General features: G+C 39.4%; 1 protein-coding gene across 2 annotated transcripts in view; it reads left to right on the top strand.

The window, feature by feature from the left end:
- Positions 1-13,205, top strand: part of atp7b.S (ATPase, Cu++ transporting, beta polypeptide S homeolog) — a 52,120-nt gene that overhangs the window by 5,989 nt on the left and 32,926 nt on the right. The window contains exon 1 of one of the 2 annotated variants that reach the window (XM_018248643.2): positions 3,688-4,136. The exons of the other annotated variant lie outside the window; for it this stretch is intronic. Within the exon in view, the coding sequence (XP_018104132.2) occupies positions 3,918-4,136 (219 nt within the window). The 5' untranslated portion in view covers positions 3,688-3,917. Of the gene's footprint in view, positions 1-3,687; positions 4,137-13,205 lie in introns of those variants that run through there. 2 annotated transcript variants of the gene reach the window in all.

Here is a 13,205-nt window from a genome sequence, read left to right as displayed (position 1 = left end):
ACGAAAAATGTTGGGACTCTCCACACACGTTCCGAAAATCGTACGAATCCTCGATTCGTACAATGAGATCTTTGCGTCTATGGCCAGCTTTAGAGAAGCGTTGCCAGAATGAACACTGACATTCACCATCACGCTTGCATAAGTAATGGCAGCTATCGCAAGACAAAGTAGGCACATGACACAATAGGGGCAGTTATTCATGTATCTGGAAAGTACAGTGTAATAGATACTATCTTTTTTATTAGCTGTTTTTCTTGCTGTTGAACCGACTTTGTTACTTTATATAGGAAGATTATATTTCTGCCATTAGTCACACGCTCCAGTGTGTGTGTGTATGTTAGAATAAAAAAAATAAAATGTCATATAAAACGCACCAAAACGTTGGTTAAATAAATTGAGTTTTAAATGATGTATTTTATATATAAATATATATATACAGTATGTTGTCTGGCAATTTCCAGACATTTCAGAACTGTAAATTCAGTCCATGGTGGACAACAAATGTTAAGCAACCCCAGTGATTATAATCACTTACCTTATGCCCCAGACCGGTTCTCCTGTTAGCAGAAAACTGAACTGGCCCAAGTTACTTCTGAGTGAACACCACGGAGCACTTCTTCTTCTGCTTCTTCTTTCTTCAGTTGCCGACACATGCAAAAGAGTAAAAAAAACAACTTTCAGCACAAACTTTCTGCAAAAAGCTGTCTTTATCACTCTACTGTGCATGTCTGGGGCAACAGAAGAAAGAAGAAGAGAAAGAAGAAGATCACTCCATGGTGTTCACTCACAAGGACCCCGGGCTAGTGCAGTTTCCCGCTAACACCGGCCAATGGTATAATGTAAGTTATAATAAGGCCAAACTTAAATGGCTTCTTATTTTACTCTCAAAAATGCATGCATTCGAAAAATTCCATTAAAACAAAAAAATAAATAAATAAAATACAAATTTACAATGTTAACATGCTTATTTTACACTAGATGGAGCTATATGTCCTTTTATTTCCAGCAATATAAGGGCATTAAAATATTCTCAGTAAATATAACAGAAGTGCTGAATCATCACCATCAGTTGTAGGCCATTTATCTTTCTCTCCGGAACGAAAAAAGTGAGGGTAAATCGTTGGTTTTATTTTCACCAAAAATGAAGATTCCCCACAACATTACCAAAAAAAATGAGAATAAATCAAGGTTTACAGCAGGGAGGGGAGGAGGGATGGGTCAAAGGGAGAGAATAGCAAACTGAGCATGCTCAAGCCCTAGCCCTTGAGGTTTAATCTGAAAACAGGAAGTGTGATACAGAAGCCCATATGTACACAATAGAAGGAAAGTAATGCAGTATTTCTTTTGACAAAGGACTCAGAGCAGCATTACTTTGAGGCTTTACTGGTGTATTTATATAGATCTTTCTGATAAAGCTTACTTATTTTTAGCCTTTCCTTCTCCTTTAATTTCTCTTCCTGGGCTGAACAACTTCAGAACAGTTGCCTGTTATCCTTCTGTACGTATCTCTCCAATTGTAGAGTCAGAAGAACTGACCAGCAGGTGGTGTGGTTGTTACAATATCCAATATATTATCAGTTAATACACAGCGTAATAGCTTTGAAATGGAAAAAATTCAATAACCAATGGAAATTGCAAAAATGATTAGAAAAGCACTTCCTGAGCGCAATAGAGTCTTCTGAGCACATAATCCTAACCGCCTATTTAAGAAAAGCAAATTTTACTATAAACTCTACCTGTGAATTGTGTAAATTTCCTTTTAACTTCCGCAGTGTAGCCTTGGGTACAGTTGCTTTTTAGAATGTAATTATTTGCAGTGCAATAAGCCATTTTGGTTTGTTATTTATTATTCATATAGCACCAACATATTTCAAAGAGCCTTAAATCATTATACATCATTCACATCAGTCCCTGCCCCAGCGGAACATAAAGTCTAAGAGGTCTGGATACAAAATTAGGACCCCGTTTCTAACCTTTACTTTGTATGGAACACCTCACTCAATCCTATAAAGATCTGATTTAATATGATTCGGTAAATTATCTTATAATAAAATTCTTCTGTTTTTAAAGAGCTCAGACTGTGTACTGTTTTGTCTGTAGCTGTAAATTAGTATGTGACCCCTTCTTTCTAGTTCTGTTGTAGGGCAGTAAAGAAAGGACACTTTTATTTTTTTAAAGGGGCTGTTCACCTTCAAACACTTTTTTCAGTTCAGTCGGTTTCAGATTGTTCACCAAAAAAAAAGAATTTTTCCAATTTGTGACCATTTTGTGACCATTTTTTTAATATTGAAGTGTAATGTTTCATGTTTCACCTTCTAAAGCAGCTCAGGGGGGTTCGCCGACTCTTTTATATGTTCTAAATGTATACATTTATTTGATACATGTGTTATCTTTGTCCCTGCTGAGCAGAATCCCTGTGTTTCGTTTTTTCCTGCGCTCCCCTGCATTGTGATTTCTTCCGTTCAGCCGCAGGGCAGCGCAGGAGTAGACGCACTCAATTATTGTGTACTCACACAGACGCATGTAAGCGCCAAACGCAGGTGGGATGCAGCATGTTGCTTTCCACCTGCGTTCGGCACTTACATGTGTCTGTGTGAGTACAGCCCCTTTAACAATAATTGAGTGCATCTACTCCTGCGCTGCCCTGCGGCTGCAAAAACCGCCCGTGTGTAAGAGCCCTTAAGGCAGCTATTAGAATTGATACAATAGTTGCTAATATTCTAACTAATTGTATCAATGAAATGTAGCAAATTGTAACAGTTCAGAATGCTTCTAGCTCACTGAGCTGACAGATTGAAACACCAGAGACACCAACGTTCAACATCAAACTTTTTTAAACATTAAAGGGATCCTGTCACCGGAAAACATGTTTTTTTTCAAAATGCATCAGTTAATAGTGCTACTCCAGCAGAATTCTGCACTGAAATCCTTTTCTCAAAAGAGCAAACAGATTTTTTTTATATTCAATTTTGAAATCTGACATGGGAATAGACATTTTGTCAATTTCCCAGCTGCCCCCAGTCATGTGACTTGTGCCTGCACTTTAGGAGAGAAATGCTTTCTGGCAGGCTGCTGTTTTTCCTTCTCAATGTAACTGAATGTGTCTCAGTGGGACATGGGTTTTTACTATTAAGTGTTGTTCTTAGATCTACCAGGCAGCTGTTATCTTGTGTTAGGGAGCTGTTATCTGGTTACCTTCCCATTGTTCTTTTGTTAGGCTGCTGGGGGGAAAGGGAAGGGGGTGATATCACTCTTGCAGTACAGCAGAGCACAAGTCAAATTGTCTGAAAAAATGTGAGGTGAACAAGCCCTTTAAGGTAGGGAAACCTGATTCTATTCCATGCCATGGGATTTTGAATCCCTTCACCTCACTTTGAAGTAAATTAATTTTCTATATAGCATGTCAACCAATTTTAAAGATCTCTGACATAACTCACACATCACAGCACACCCAGAGTTTATACAATTTGTGTTCTCACATAATCCTGGTTGATACAAATAATGTAAAGAATGTGACTACGCACGAGGGGAAGTGTGCAGAAACCAGCCTGGTGCACACGGACTAGTGAGACATCAAGCCTGCATGTTATGCACTCACCCTTCAGTTGCTATTTGATTTTCATGAAAGGCCATCCCTATGCTGATTCATCTGTGGGGCGGTGTGCAAAGCTAAGAGCTATTAATCTAGCTTTGTGTGAGTGTGATGCTAATTGGAAGACAGAATATACATATTATGCAAGAGTTAGCAGCTGAGTGCTGTATAAAGGCTGAGGGTTACAGTCCTACCTCTATCATAGTGATGTCAGTAACAAAGGCATATGCACATCCACTGGCACTTCTATACTTGATTAAACTTTAGGTTTTCTGATATATATATTTGATTTATTTGTATTAACGTTGTGCTTATACTGGTAAATATGAAGGATAACTTAGAGAGAAATTTATGCAGCAGAAGTGCTGTGGGCTATTCAAATAAAAAAGACACAACCATAACAGGCTTCCGACGGTTACATGATGAGGCACCCTCTCTACTTTCTGTGGCTCAGAATTCTAAGGAACCTCCTGAAAGGGTTGGAAATAAAAAAAGGATGAAATTGGCGGCTGCATCTGGTGATATGGGCACCACTAATGCACAGGTTAGTGAAGTCGGCACATTCCTCTCTTTTGTTATTAGTATCAAACTTTATTTATTCAGCACCTTTATATTCTGTAATGCAGTATGCAAGGGAGATTGAAAAACACATGCTACATCTGTACTGAATTGAAATATAGTAATTCTGCTGTACCAAAGAGCTTGCAATCTAAGGGGCATATTTATCAAGGGTTGAATTTCGAATTTGAAAAACTTCGAGATTCAAATTCAAAAAGACCAACCGAAATGAAGTCGAAGGTTTTTTTTGGCTGAATAGGTCTGTTTTCGATCTAATAGGTCAGTATTCGGCCGAATTTGAATCGTACGAATCGAAGTAATAGAGCATTCAATCGAATTTGATTCAAAGTTTTTCCCCAAAAAAACTTTGATTTTTCAAAGTCCACCAATAGGCTCTAGAAGGTCCCCCATAGGCTAAAACAGCAATTCGGCAGGAAGTCGAATTTTTAAAGAGACAGTACATAATAAATTCGATATTTTAGAATTTTTGAATTTGGACTATTCCCCAGTCGAAGTACACAAAAAATAGCTGGAAATTCGAATTTTTTTCATTCGAAAATTCACCTCGACCTTTGATAAATCTGCCCCTAAATGTTGGAGGATTTGTTGCTAATTCATCACTGTGCATATCTCTCTGGGGCAGGAACATTAGTCTCTGACAAACTATACAGTATCTATAAATCCCTGTATAAATGTGTTAGCTAGTGTGTGCTGTTCTGTATCTCACTCATGTGTGCGCACACAACAAACTTATTCATTAGGAGACCTGAAAAAGTGATTTAAAGTGACACCATAGGCAACCGGTGACCGTCTAGGCCTCCATCTTCCCTGGGCCCCCTTGGTTGCAGGTCTGTTGTATGTGAGTTACACCACTCGTGTTAGTGCTATATAAAAAAGAATAATTAATAAAATAGCAACCGTACCCAATGAATATGCAAATCAGTAATGGCACAAAGCTATGTTTTTTTTCTACTCTCAAAGGTAAAATAAACCCTGGATATATTTATATATGTTCTGTACTCAAGATTACTTCTGATCAACACCAACCTTTTGCTTAAAGGTGGCCATAGACGTAGTGACCAATATCGGGCTGATCCGATATAATAATCATAATGGATCCGATATGGGCGGTCTGATCACAGGACTGCATACATGCATATATGCGGCCGCGATCCGACGGGATTTTTTAACCTGCCTGATCGAGATCTGCCCGACTTTCAGCCAGATATCATTCGGGGGGAGCCTGTCGGATGGCCCCACACACGGGCCAATAAGTTGCCGACTTGGTCTGTCTGCATCTTTTCTCGCCCCGTGTATGGGGGCCTTTACCCACGATTCCTGCTCAACTTCAGCTTTACTAATTCATTTCTGCTCCCTCTTCCGTGAAGTCCCAAATCATGTTGGATAATGTGAGAAAGCCCATGAACCACATTTCCAAGGCTTTACTGTCCTATGGAACCCAAAAAGTACTGCACAATTGTCTGTTGCTGGTAAAGTCAATGTTTAAATCAGTCTGCTCACCCCCTCCCTCCCACATAAGTTTAATTAGATCCTGGGCAATTCACACGAGAACCATGATATAGGCTTCTGGTTTTCAAGCTTAATTCTGCCCCAAGGAACAACATGTGCTTGCTACAATGCACCTGACTTCTTATACAATCAGGAGCCATAACTGTAACTGTCATTCCCATGGGTTGGCTGACAATACTTTAAATAAATGCACCACCAAGTTCCCACAGTAATTTATAGGCATACATGGAGATGTGATCTAAAGGCTTAATTTAATATTCTCTACACATAAGAAGGAAAAGAGCAAATGGTAACTTTTTAGATTGTGTTACTTTTGCCCAGACAGGTGGCTTCTTACCCTAAGCCATTGTTTTGCTCACTGACCCTGCATGTACTGGTAGCAGGGATTGAAATCCATTTTGCTATTCTTACGGTATAGATTACTTTAAGACTAGGTACAGGGCCACTTATGAAATGAGGCTAATTGAGAAGTTGAGGCAGCAGTGCCCCACAGGTCATCGGGGTGGTAACAAGTGCCTCCTGGTAACTTTTAGAGCCAATATTCTAACAGAGTGCAATTGTTCTCTCTGCACCAGGGATGCAGCCAGAATTGCCTCTGAATAGGTACAATAGTTTCAGACTCTTGCCCTTTTAAATGTCAGTTAATTCCCTTTTGGCAAGAGTGGAACTGGCATCTCAATGCAGTTTGCCTTGTTTTGTGTATGCCCTCGGGGGCTCTCGCCACTTCATGCCTCTATAAACTGAATAAATAACATTTTTGACTTGCAAAACGTTTGGCAACAACTTTACAAACATATTCGTTATCTGTGAAATCTCTCTTCTTCCTTACACAACTCTTGAAATTGTGTTAAAGGACGAAACTGATAATAACAAGTGACATTTATTTACAAAATGCATGTTTGGTTTATTTTTGACAAAAAAAATACAATAAAACAACTAGATAAAATCAGTGCTGCGAAATATGTTGGCGCTATATAAATACATGTTAATAATAATAATAATAATAATATACCTTGAAAATGCTACATGCAGCTTTGTTAATTTCTAGACATAGCGGATAATACACCACATATCTGCATGATTTGCCGTGTAAAAAATCTCGTAACATTTTTATGCGTTTTTTTCTTATGTGACTTTGGCCAAAAGCAATGTAAACAAATCTGGCATTCGCAATTAAAGATATTAGTTGCTTTATATTATAAAGAAAAAGGAAAAATATGGCTCATGGCTCTCTCACACTGCTGGTTCAGCCAGTGATTGGTCTGTTCCTGACTGTTGTCAGCCATAAAGATAAACTGGAACAGGAAGTAGGTAGATACCAGCAGGGCCGGCCTTAGGCCTATTGGACCAATTGGGCCCAATAGGGCCCCGCACCTCTGGGGGCCCCGCACCACAGGGCAGCACAGATAATATTTCCCTCAGCACATGATGCTGCCTGGCCTGCCCCCAACTTTGAGAGTCCAGCCCATCCCCAAATCCATAGGTCCAGCCCACCCCCAACTCTGATAAGCCAGCCTATCCCCCAAATCCATAGGTCTAGCCTGCCCCCAACTCTCATAAGCCCAGCTTTCCTCCAACCTTGATAGGCCCTGCCTGCCCCCAATCCAACCAATCCTGCTCCCAAGCTGAATCGGGCCAGCCTGCCCCAAACTAATTGGCCCAGTCCACTCTCCTATTTCCTCCCTCTCTCTCTTACCCTGTGTGCCCCTATTATGTGCCCCTATTTCATCCCTCTCACTCTCTTACCTTGTCTGCCCCTTTCCTTTCTATTTTGTGCCTGTATGCCCTTATTTTCCTAAATACTTGGTGTGTCAGTAGCCAGCAGCACTTTGTCTAGGGGCCCCGCCAACATGGTCCCAATTGGGCCCCACATTTGATAGGATCAGCCCTGGATACCAGTCATTCTACATTAAAAGCTTCCCATTGCCAACAAAAATAGTGATTCTAGCATTGTTCAGTGTAATGCAAACACCTCCTCTACACCAACACCAGTATGCTGATTTATTGTAATAACGAGGGTTGCATTTTGCCTAGCTAATCCAAAATTTCCTGCTTTATGATGAGTAACAACAAATCCAGAAATATAATTAAATGACTGTATAATTACACCCTACAGAAAGAATTCCTATATACTTCCGTGATTCCCCCTTCCTGCTCAAGCACTTGTTGAACAATTAGTTATTTTGTAGAAAGTTTAAAAGAAAAACGTTTGAAAGGAGAAATAAACATCCAGTTATTGTGTAGTTACTATTTAAAATGCCCTGTTTTTAAGTTAAAAATAGTTACTTTTATTAATTACTTTTTTTGGGCTCTTGATTGTTTTTTTTTTACTTATACAGTTCTCCAATGTCCTATCCAATGTCTGTCCAATCAAATTGGGCAGACATGGAAATTTTAGTAATGGAAATGTTGGGACAACCCCCCCCCCCAAATTGCCCTCCATTGCTCTCTACGGCAGTTAACTGAAAGCACTTCTGAAAATTAGTAATCTGGCTATGAAGCTTGTTTGAAGAATTGTTTTTAATGGAATAGTATTCTCTTAAAATAAAAAAAAAAACAGGTAGGTGTGAGGTTCAAATATAAACTTAAATTGTTCTACACTCTCTATATATCTTGATAAAGGCTCTAAGCGTGAGCCGAAATGTTGATTCTGTGCCATGTTGGAATAAAGACTTTATTGTATGGCCCATTATCTGCCATGTAACACCTTGAGGGCATACAGATACAAATCTATTCCCATTTCATATGTAGTTAAATTAATATATTTGTTACCCTAGAAATAATATTTGCACCTCTGAACATGTTCTGTGGTGGTGCTTAAGCAAAGATTAGTAAGACAGCAGCAGGGTAATAGTTTTTACTAGCTTAAATGACCTACAACAGTGAGTAATTGCAGCATAGAAACGATACCACAGAATCACATGATGGCTCTGCACACAAATATAATGCACCTTTACTTCCAGGCCTGAGATAACAATATATCTCTTTCTTTGCTTTTTCATGATATGGGTTTATTATGAGTGAAAAGTCATTAGGTCTGTGCAGAGTTTCCAAATAGCATTAGGTGTGCAAATTCCAAACTGCGTATGTTGTTTCATCAAAGGTTTTAAAGAAATATATATATATATCTCTCTCTATATATAATTTTATACCTAAATCTATTCTTCAGTATCTGTCACAACTATTGTCCAAAGCATACTGTAAATGACTGGCAGTGAGCCACAACAGGGTCTCAGGAGCCACTCACTATCTATACATTCCTATGGGATTTTATAGAAGCGTATTTATCAGTGGGTGAAAGTAAGAGTTCGCCATTTGATAAATGCACTTCTAAAAATCCCACAGGAATGTATAGAAAGTAGGTGAGCAGTGTCGGACCGGGACACCAGGGGCCCACCCAAAAACCTTAGACCGGGCGTCCACCAGGGGCCCACTCTCAGTACTATTATTCTTCCTCACTCACTCAACCTTTATTCTCCTAGTCTCTTTACTTTACATACCATAATCCATTATTCCATCTATTTAGCCTCTTTTCTCATAGAAATAGGGAATGACCATGAAATAGGCCAAATGTTTAGCAGCATGAGGGACCACTGACACCTGGGTCCACCCGGAGTTTTCCTGGTATCCCGGTGGGCCAGTCCGACACTGTAGGTGAGTTGTTCTGTGGTCTATTTCACACCTTGATAAATCTGCCCCATAGACAGATGAATCAATTTTTGTAAATCTTTGGAAATACATAAAGGGGAAGAGGGTGAAATTGTTGTTTGGGAGCTATTGATACACTTTCCACTAGAGAATCTATAATTATATATGAATATATTTCATATAATACCTTGATCGATAATTTTATATGGCTTCTCTGCAGGCAGATAGCTAACTCATGTGCCAATTATAAATAATAGCTGTGGGACATGTAGGTTATGGGTGATAACTCAGTTCAAGTGCCAAATTATGACTTTAAAAATGCTTAAAGCTACATTAGACAAAGAACCTATGATGGAATGTGCCTTTTTTCATTACAGTAGCATTATGAATTCCATCTCTTGAAGGGAAATTTTCTCCGCCCTTATGATGAGGAAATGAAAGGCAAATACAATGCAAATACAAAAGTATAAAAAAAAATTATATAATTAGATATAACAAGACTTTTCATTGTCTCTGGGATTTCATGATATGATCTGTGAGGTTTCTATGTGCAGTACATTCATTCTAAACCTGTTAGGTGTTAACATTTTGCCAGCTTTGGCTGAAGTATTATCTTTGAACTGCACCATCAATTTTCTGTACCTCATTTCCTTGTTGTTGGGTTAAACCCCATGTAACATATTTGTACCTTATTTTGCATACCCAGTTCTTTGGCCCTAGGTCGATGACATATCCTGCATGTGCTTTGCAGGGGGAGGTCCTTCCTCTTTGGCCTGCAGCAGTTGATCTGGCCTGGGTGGATTTTCCATTGAGCCTGGAGTCAACAAGGTCCCAGAAGTGTTAGGCCCTAAAGGGACAACTCCTTTAGAAAGGGGTAAAAAAAAGCTAACATTACCAAATATTCACTCACCAGAACTCTGTCTGTTGGGTTAACAGGGGATTTGCAGCTTCACTCCTACTCCTATACTATGCCAGAAAAGCCATATTAATGCATTGGAAATCCCTCAACCCGCTTCAATACAGTATTGGTAAAAACTGATAAATGACTCTCTCTCAAACCAGAAACTGACCTATCTGGCTAGAGGTTGCTCAGGAAAATTCGAAGCCATTTGGGTGTACCTGGCTAAATATTCAAACTGTCTAAACTCATCTAAACTCATATAATGTATAGTGTACATTTATCTCACCTACCCTCTCTACCCTCTCTCTTCTTTCCTCTCTGTTTTGTGTTGATTTTGTAAATGTTTAAGTTTTGGGGAAAAAAAAAGTACATTGACCCTGTTAACAAGGTGAAGCTAGTGTGCAGAATGGCCACTGTAATAGTGCTCTCTCTCTCTCTCTCTCTCTCTCTCTCTCTCTCTCTCTCTCGTGAGTTAGTGAGATAGTAAGAGCAGCTTCAAGCTCCACCAAGTAGATAGAAAGGAGTAGCTCTCCCCCAGGCTCTGCTTGCCTGTAGTGAAAGGAACACAGTACTGACAAGGGAATTAGGTTATTGTTCTATCCCTGTTCCACATCTGCTGTAGGGGATCCGGTCCACATGAGGTACTGACAACCTGGAAGGTGTGTACTTTCAACTCCCCGTGCCATTCCTTTAGTGGTGCCATTTATGCTGTGTCTGCTACATCCTTGATTGTACCTGGTATTATTCTGACTACCTCATGTGTGAGTATTATCAACCCTGTGGCACTTTATAATTGAATAAAGCCTGCTGTTATTGTTTTGCAAAGAACCCCTGGCACATCTCCGATTGACTTATATGCAACCTCGACAGGTCTGAGATGCCAGATTTTATAATTCGGGCTTTTCGGTTTAATAAATTTTGAAAAAATTTAGATTTTTTTTAAAAATCAGATTTTATTAAAAAAAAAAGTTTTTTTGCATTCAGAGTTTATTAAATAACCCCCTAAGGTTTTCCATTTGTCATCTTTTAAAATTGACTTTTTAAGAAAAGTGAAAAGATTATTTTACATATTTATTTTTGTGCAAACTATGCATACAGTTTCCAATTTTTTTCCTATATTGAAAAAGAAGAAATATTAAAACAAAAGTACACACAGTCTGACTATATTCAGAATATGGGTAAATGCATTTTAGCTGGGGTTTAATATGGGAACATTGGGGCTCATTTATCAACACTGGGCAAATTTTCCCATGGGCAGTTACACATAGCAACCAATCAGTGATTAGCTTTTTGAAACCAGCTGCAAGTAGAACAATGAATGCAGCAATCTGATTGGTTACCATGGGTTACTGCCCATGGGCAAATTTGCCCGGTGTTGATAAATGAGCCACATTGAGTGTTGATTAGATCAAGGAGAGAAGGCTATTCATGCACATAACAGGCTAGGATATTGAGTGACAATACAAACTGTAGTTCTGGTGAGAATGAACAGGAACAATAAATAAATTGATTGCAGAATCTGAGAGAAATAAACCAGATTTCATGAGCCTACAATTTAATTTATACAACAATACAGTTTAAGCAATGTCATTTAAGATTTAGCACAGTTAGGGATTAATATTCTAGAAGAAGAAAGCTACAAAAAATGACAGTCAGTTGTTAGTACTTAGCTCAGCAATCAGCAAACATATTTTCTGGCCAAGAAGACACTAATACCATGCCATATTACAATAAGGAAGAAAGAGGTGAAAGACACCCAAGCTGGGAGGAGATTTTAGACTGCTGTCTGTGAAGCAACATGTGTGAAAATATTGTATTAGTGGTGGATCTATTCAGTCATAAAATGTTGAGTGACTCTCATTTTACTGTAAACTTATTTGATGTTCTGTAACATTCATTAAAATGCCAATCCCATGCTGGTGTATATTCAGCCAACAAATACTTTAAGAGTATTGCGATAGAGTGGCCAAAGAAAATGGTAAAAAGGTGCGTTTTCCCTTTAATTTCTACCCAGTAGGAGATATAGGCACCAGGAAGGGTGTTAATAAACCAAGAACGTTTTCTCTATTTAAAGACTTGGTGGCAAGATCTTGGAAGCTGGATTATTCTGAAAGGAACAGGCAAGCCAGGTGAGCTGGTGTAGGCTGATTGGGCCTCTGTGTACGTGAAATGCCAGGGCCTATTTTAATTCTCAGTCCAGCCCTGATTGGAGCTCACTTTCCACAGGAAGCCTGTCCTGTGGGAAAGTGTTTCATTCTAATGAGACTGTTAGGAATGGCTCTCAGAGCAGGGCACAGAACAGGTAGGATACCTGCCTGTGTGAGGAAATCCCAGAGGGTGCTGCCTGCCACTGCAAGTTCAGAGGAAGCCTGTGACCAAGTGATGCGAGAGTCTGTCTGAGTGAGACACTGAGGAAAGCCAGGAGGCTGAGCAATCCCCCAAAGAAGGTTTGTGAGTACAGGGGTGACCCCAATGTATGTGTTTTGCTGGTAGTCCACTAGGTACCCAGTTCAGTGAGGGAAAATGTGTGAAGGTAGCGCCCAGTGGGCAGGATTTATTTTTATGATTTATGTTTTGTATGCTGTGTCAATAAACTGCCTTAAAGGAGAAGGAAAGGTTAAAACTAAGTAAGCCTTATCAGAAAGGTCCACCCAAATATACCAGTAAACCCTCAAAGTAATGCTGCTCTGAGTCCTCTTCCAAAATAAACTAGGGATGCACCAAATCCACTATTTTGGACTCGGCCGAACCCCGAATCCTTCGCGAGAGATTCGGGCGAATACTGAATCCAAATCCTAATTTGCATATGCAAATTAGGGGTGGGAACAGGAATTTTTTTTACTTCCTTGTTTTGTGACAAAAAGTCACGCAATTTCCCTTCACACCCCTAATTTGCATATGCAAATTAGGATTCAGATTCCTGCTGATTCCGAATCCTGCTGAAAAAGGCCAAATCCCGAACCGAATCCTGGATTC

The sequence above is a fragment of the Xenopus laevis genome, chromosome 2S (assembly GCF_017654675.1).
Source record: "Xenopus laevis strain J_2021 chromosome 2S, Xenopus_laevis_v10.1, whole genome shotgun sequence".
In the NCBI taxonomy this organism is placed as follows: domain Eukaryota; kingdom Metazoa; phylum Chordata; class Amphibia; order Anura; family Pipidae; genus Xenopus; species Xenopus laevis.
Note: the sequence above shows the minus strand (reverse complement) of the source record. Positions and strands in the feature narration are given on the sequence as shown.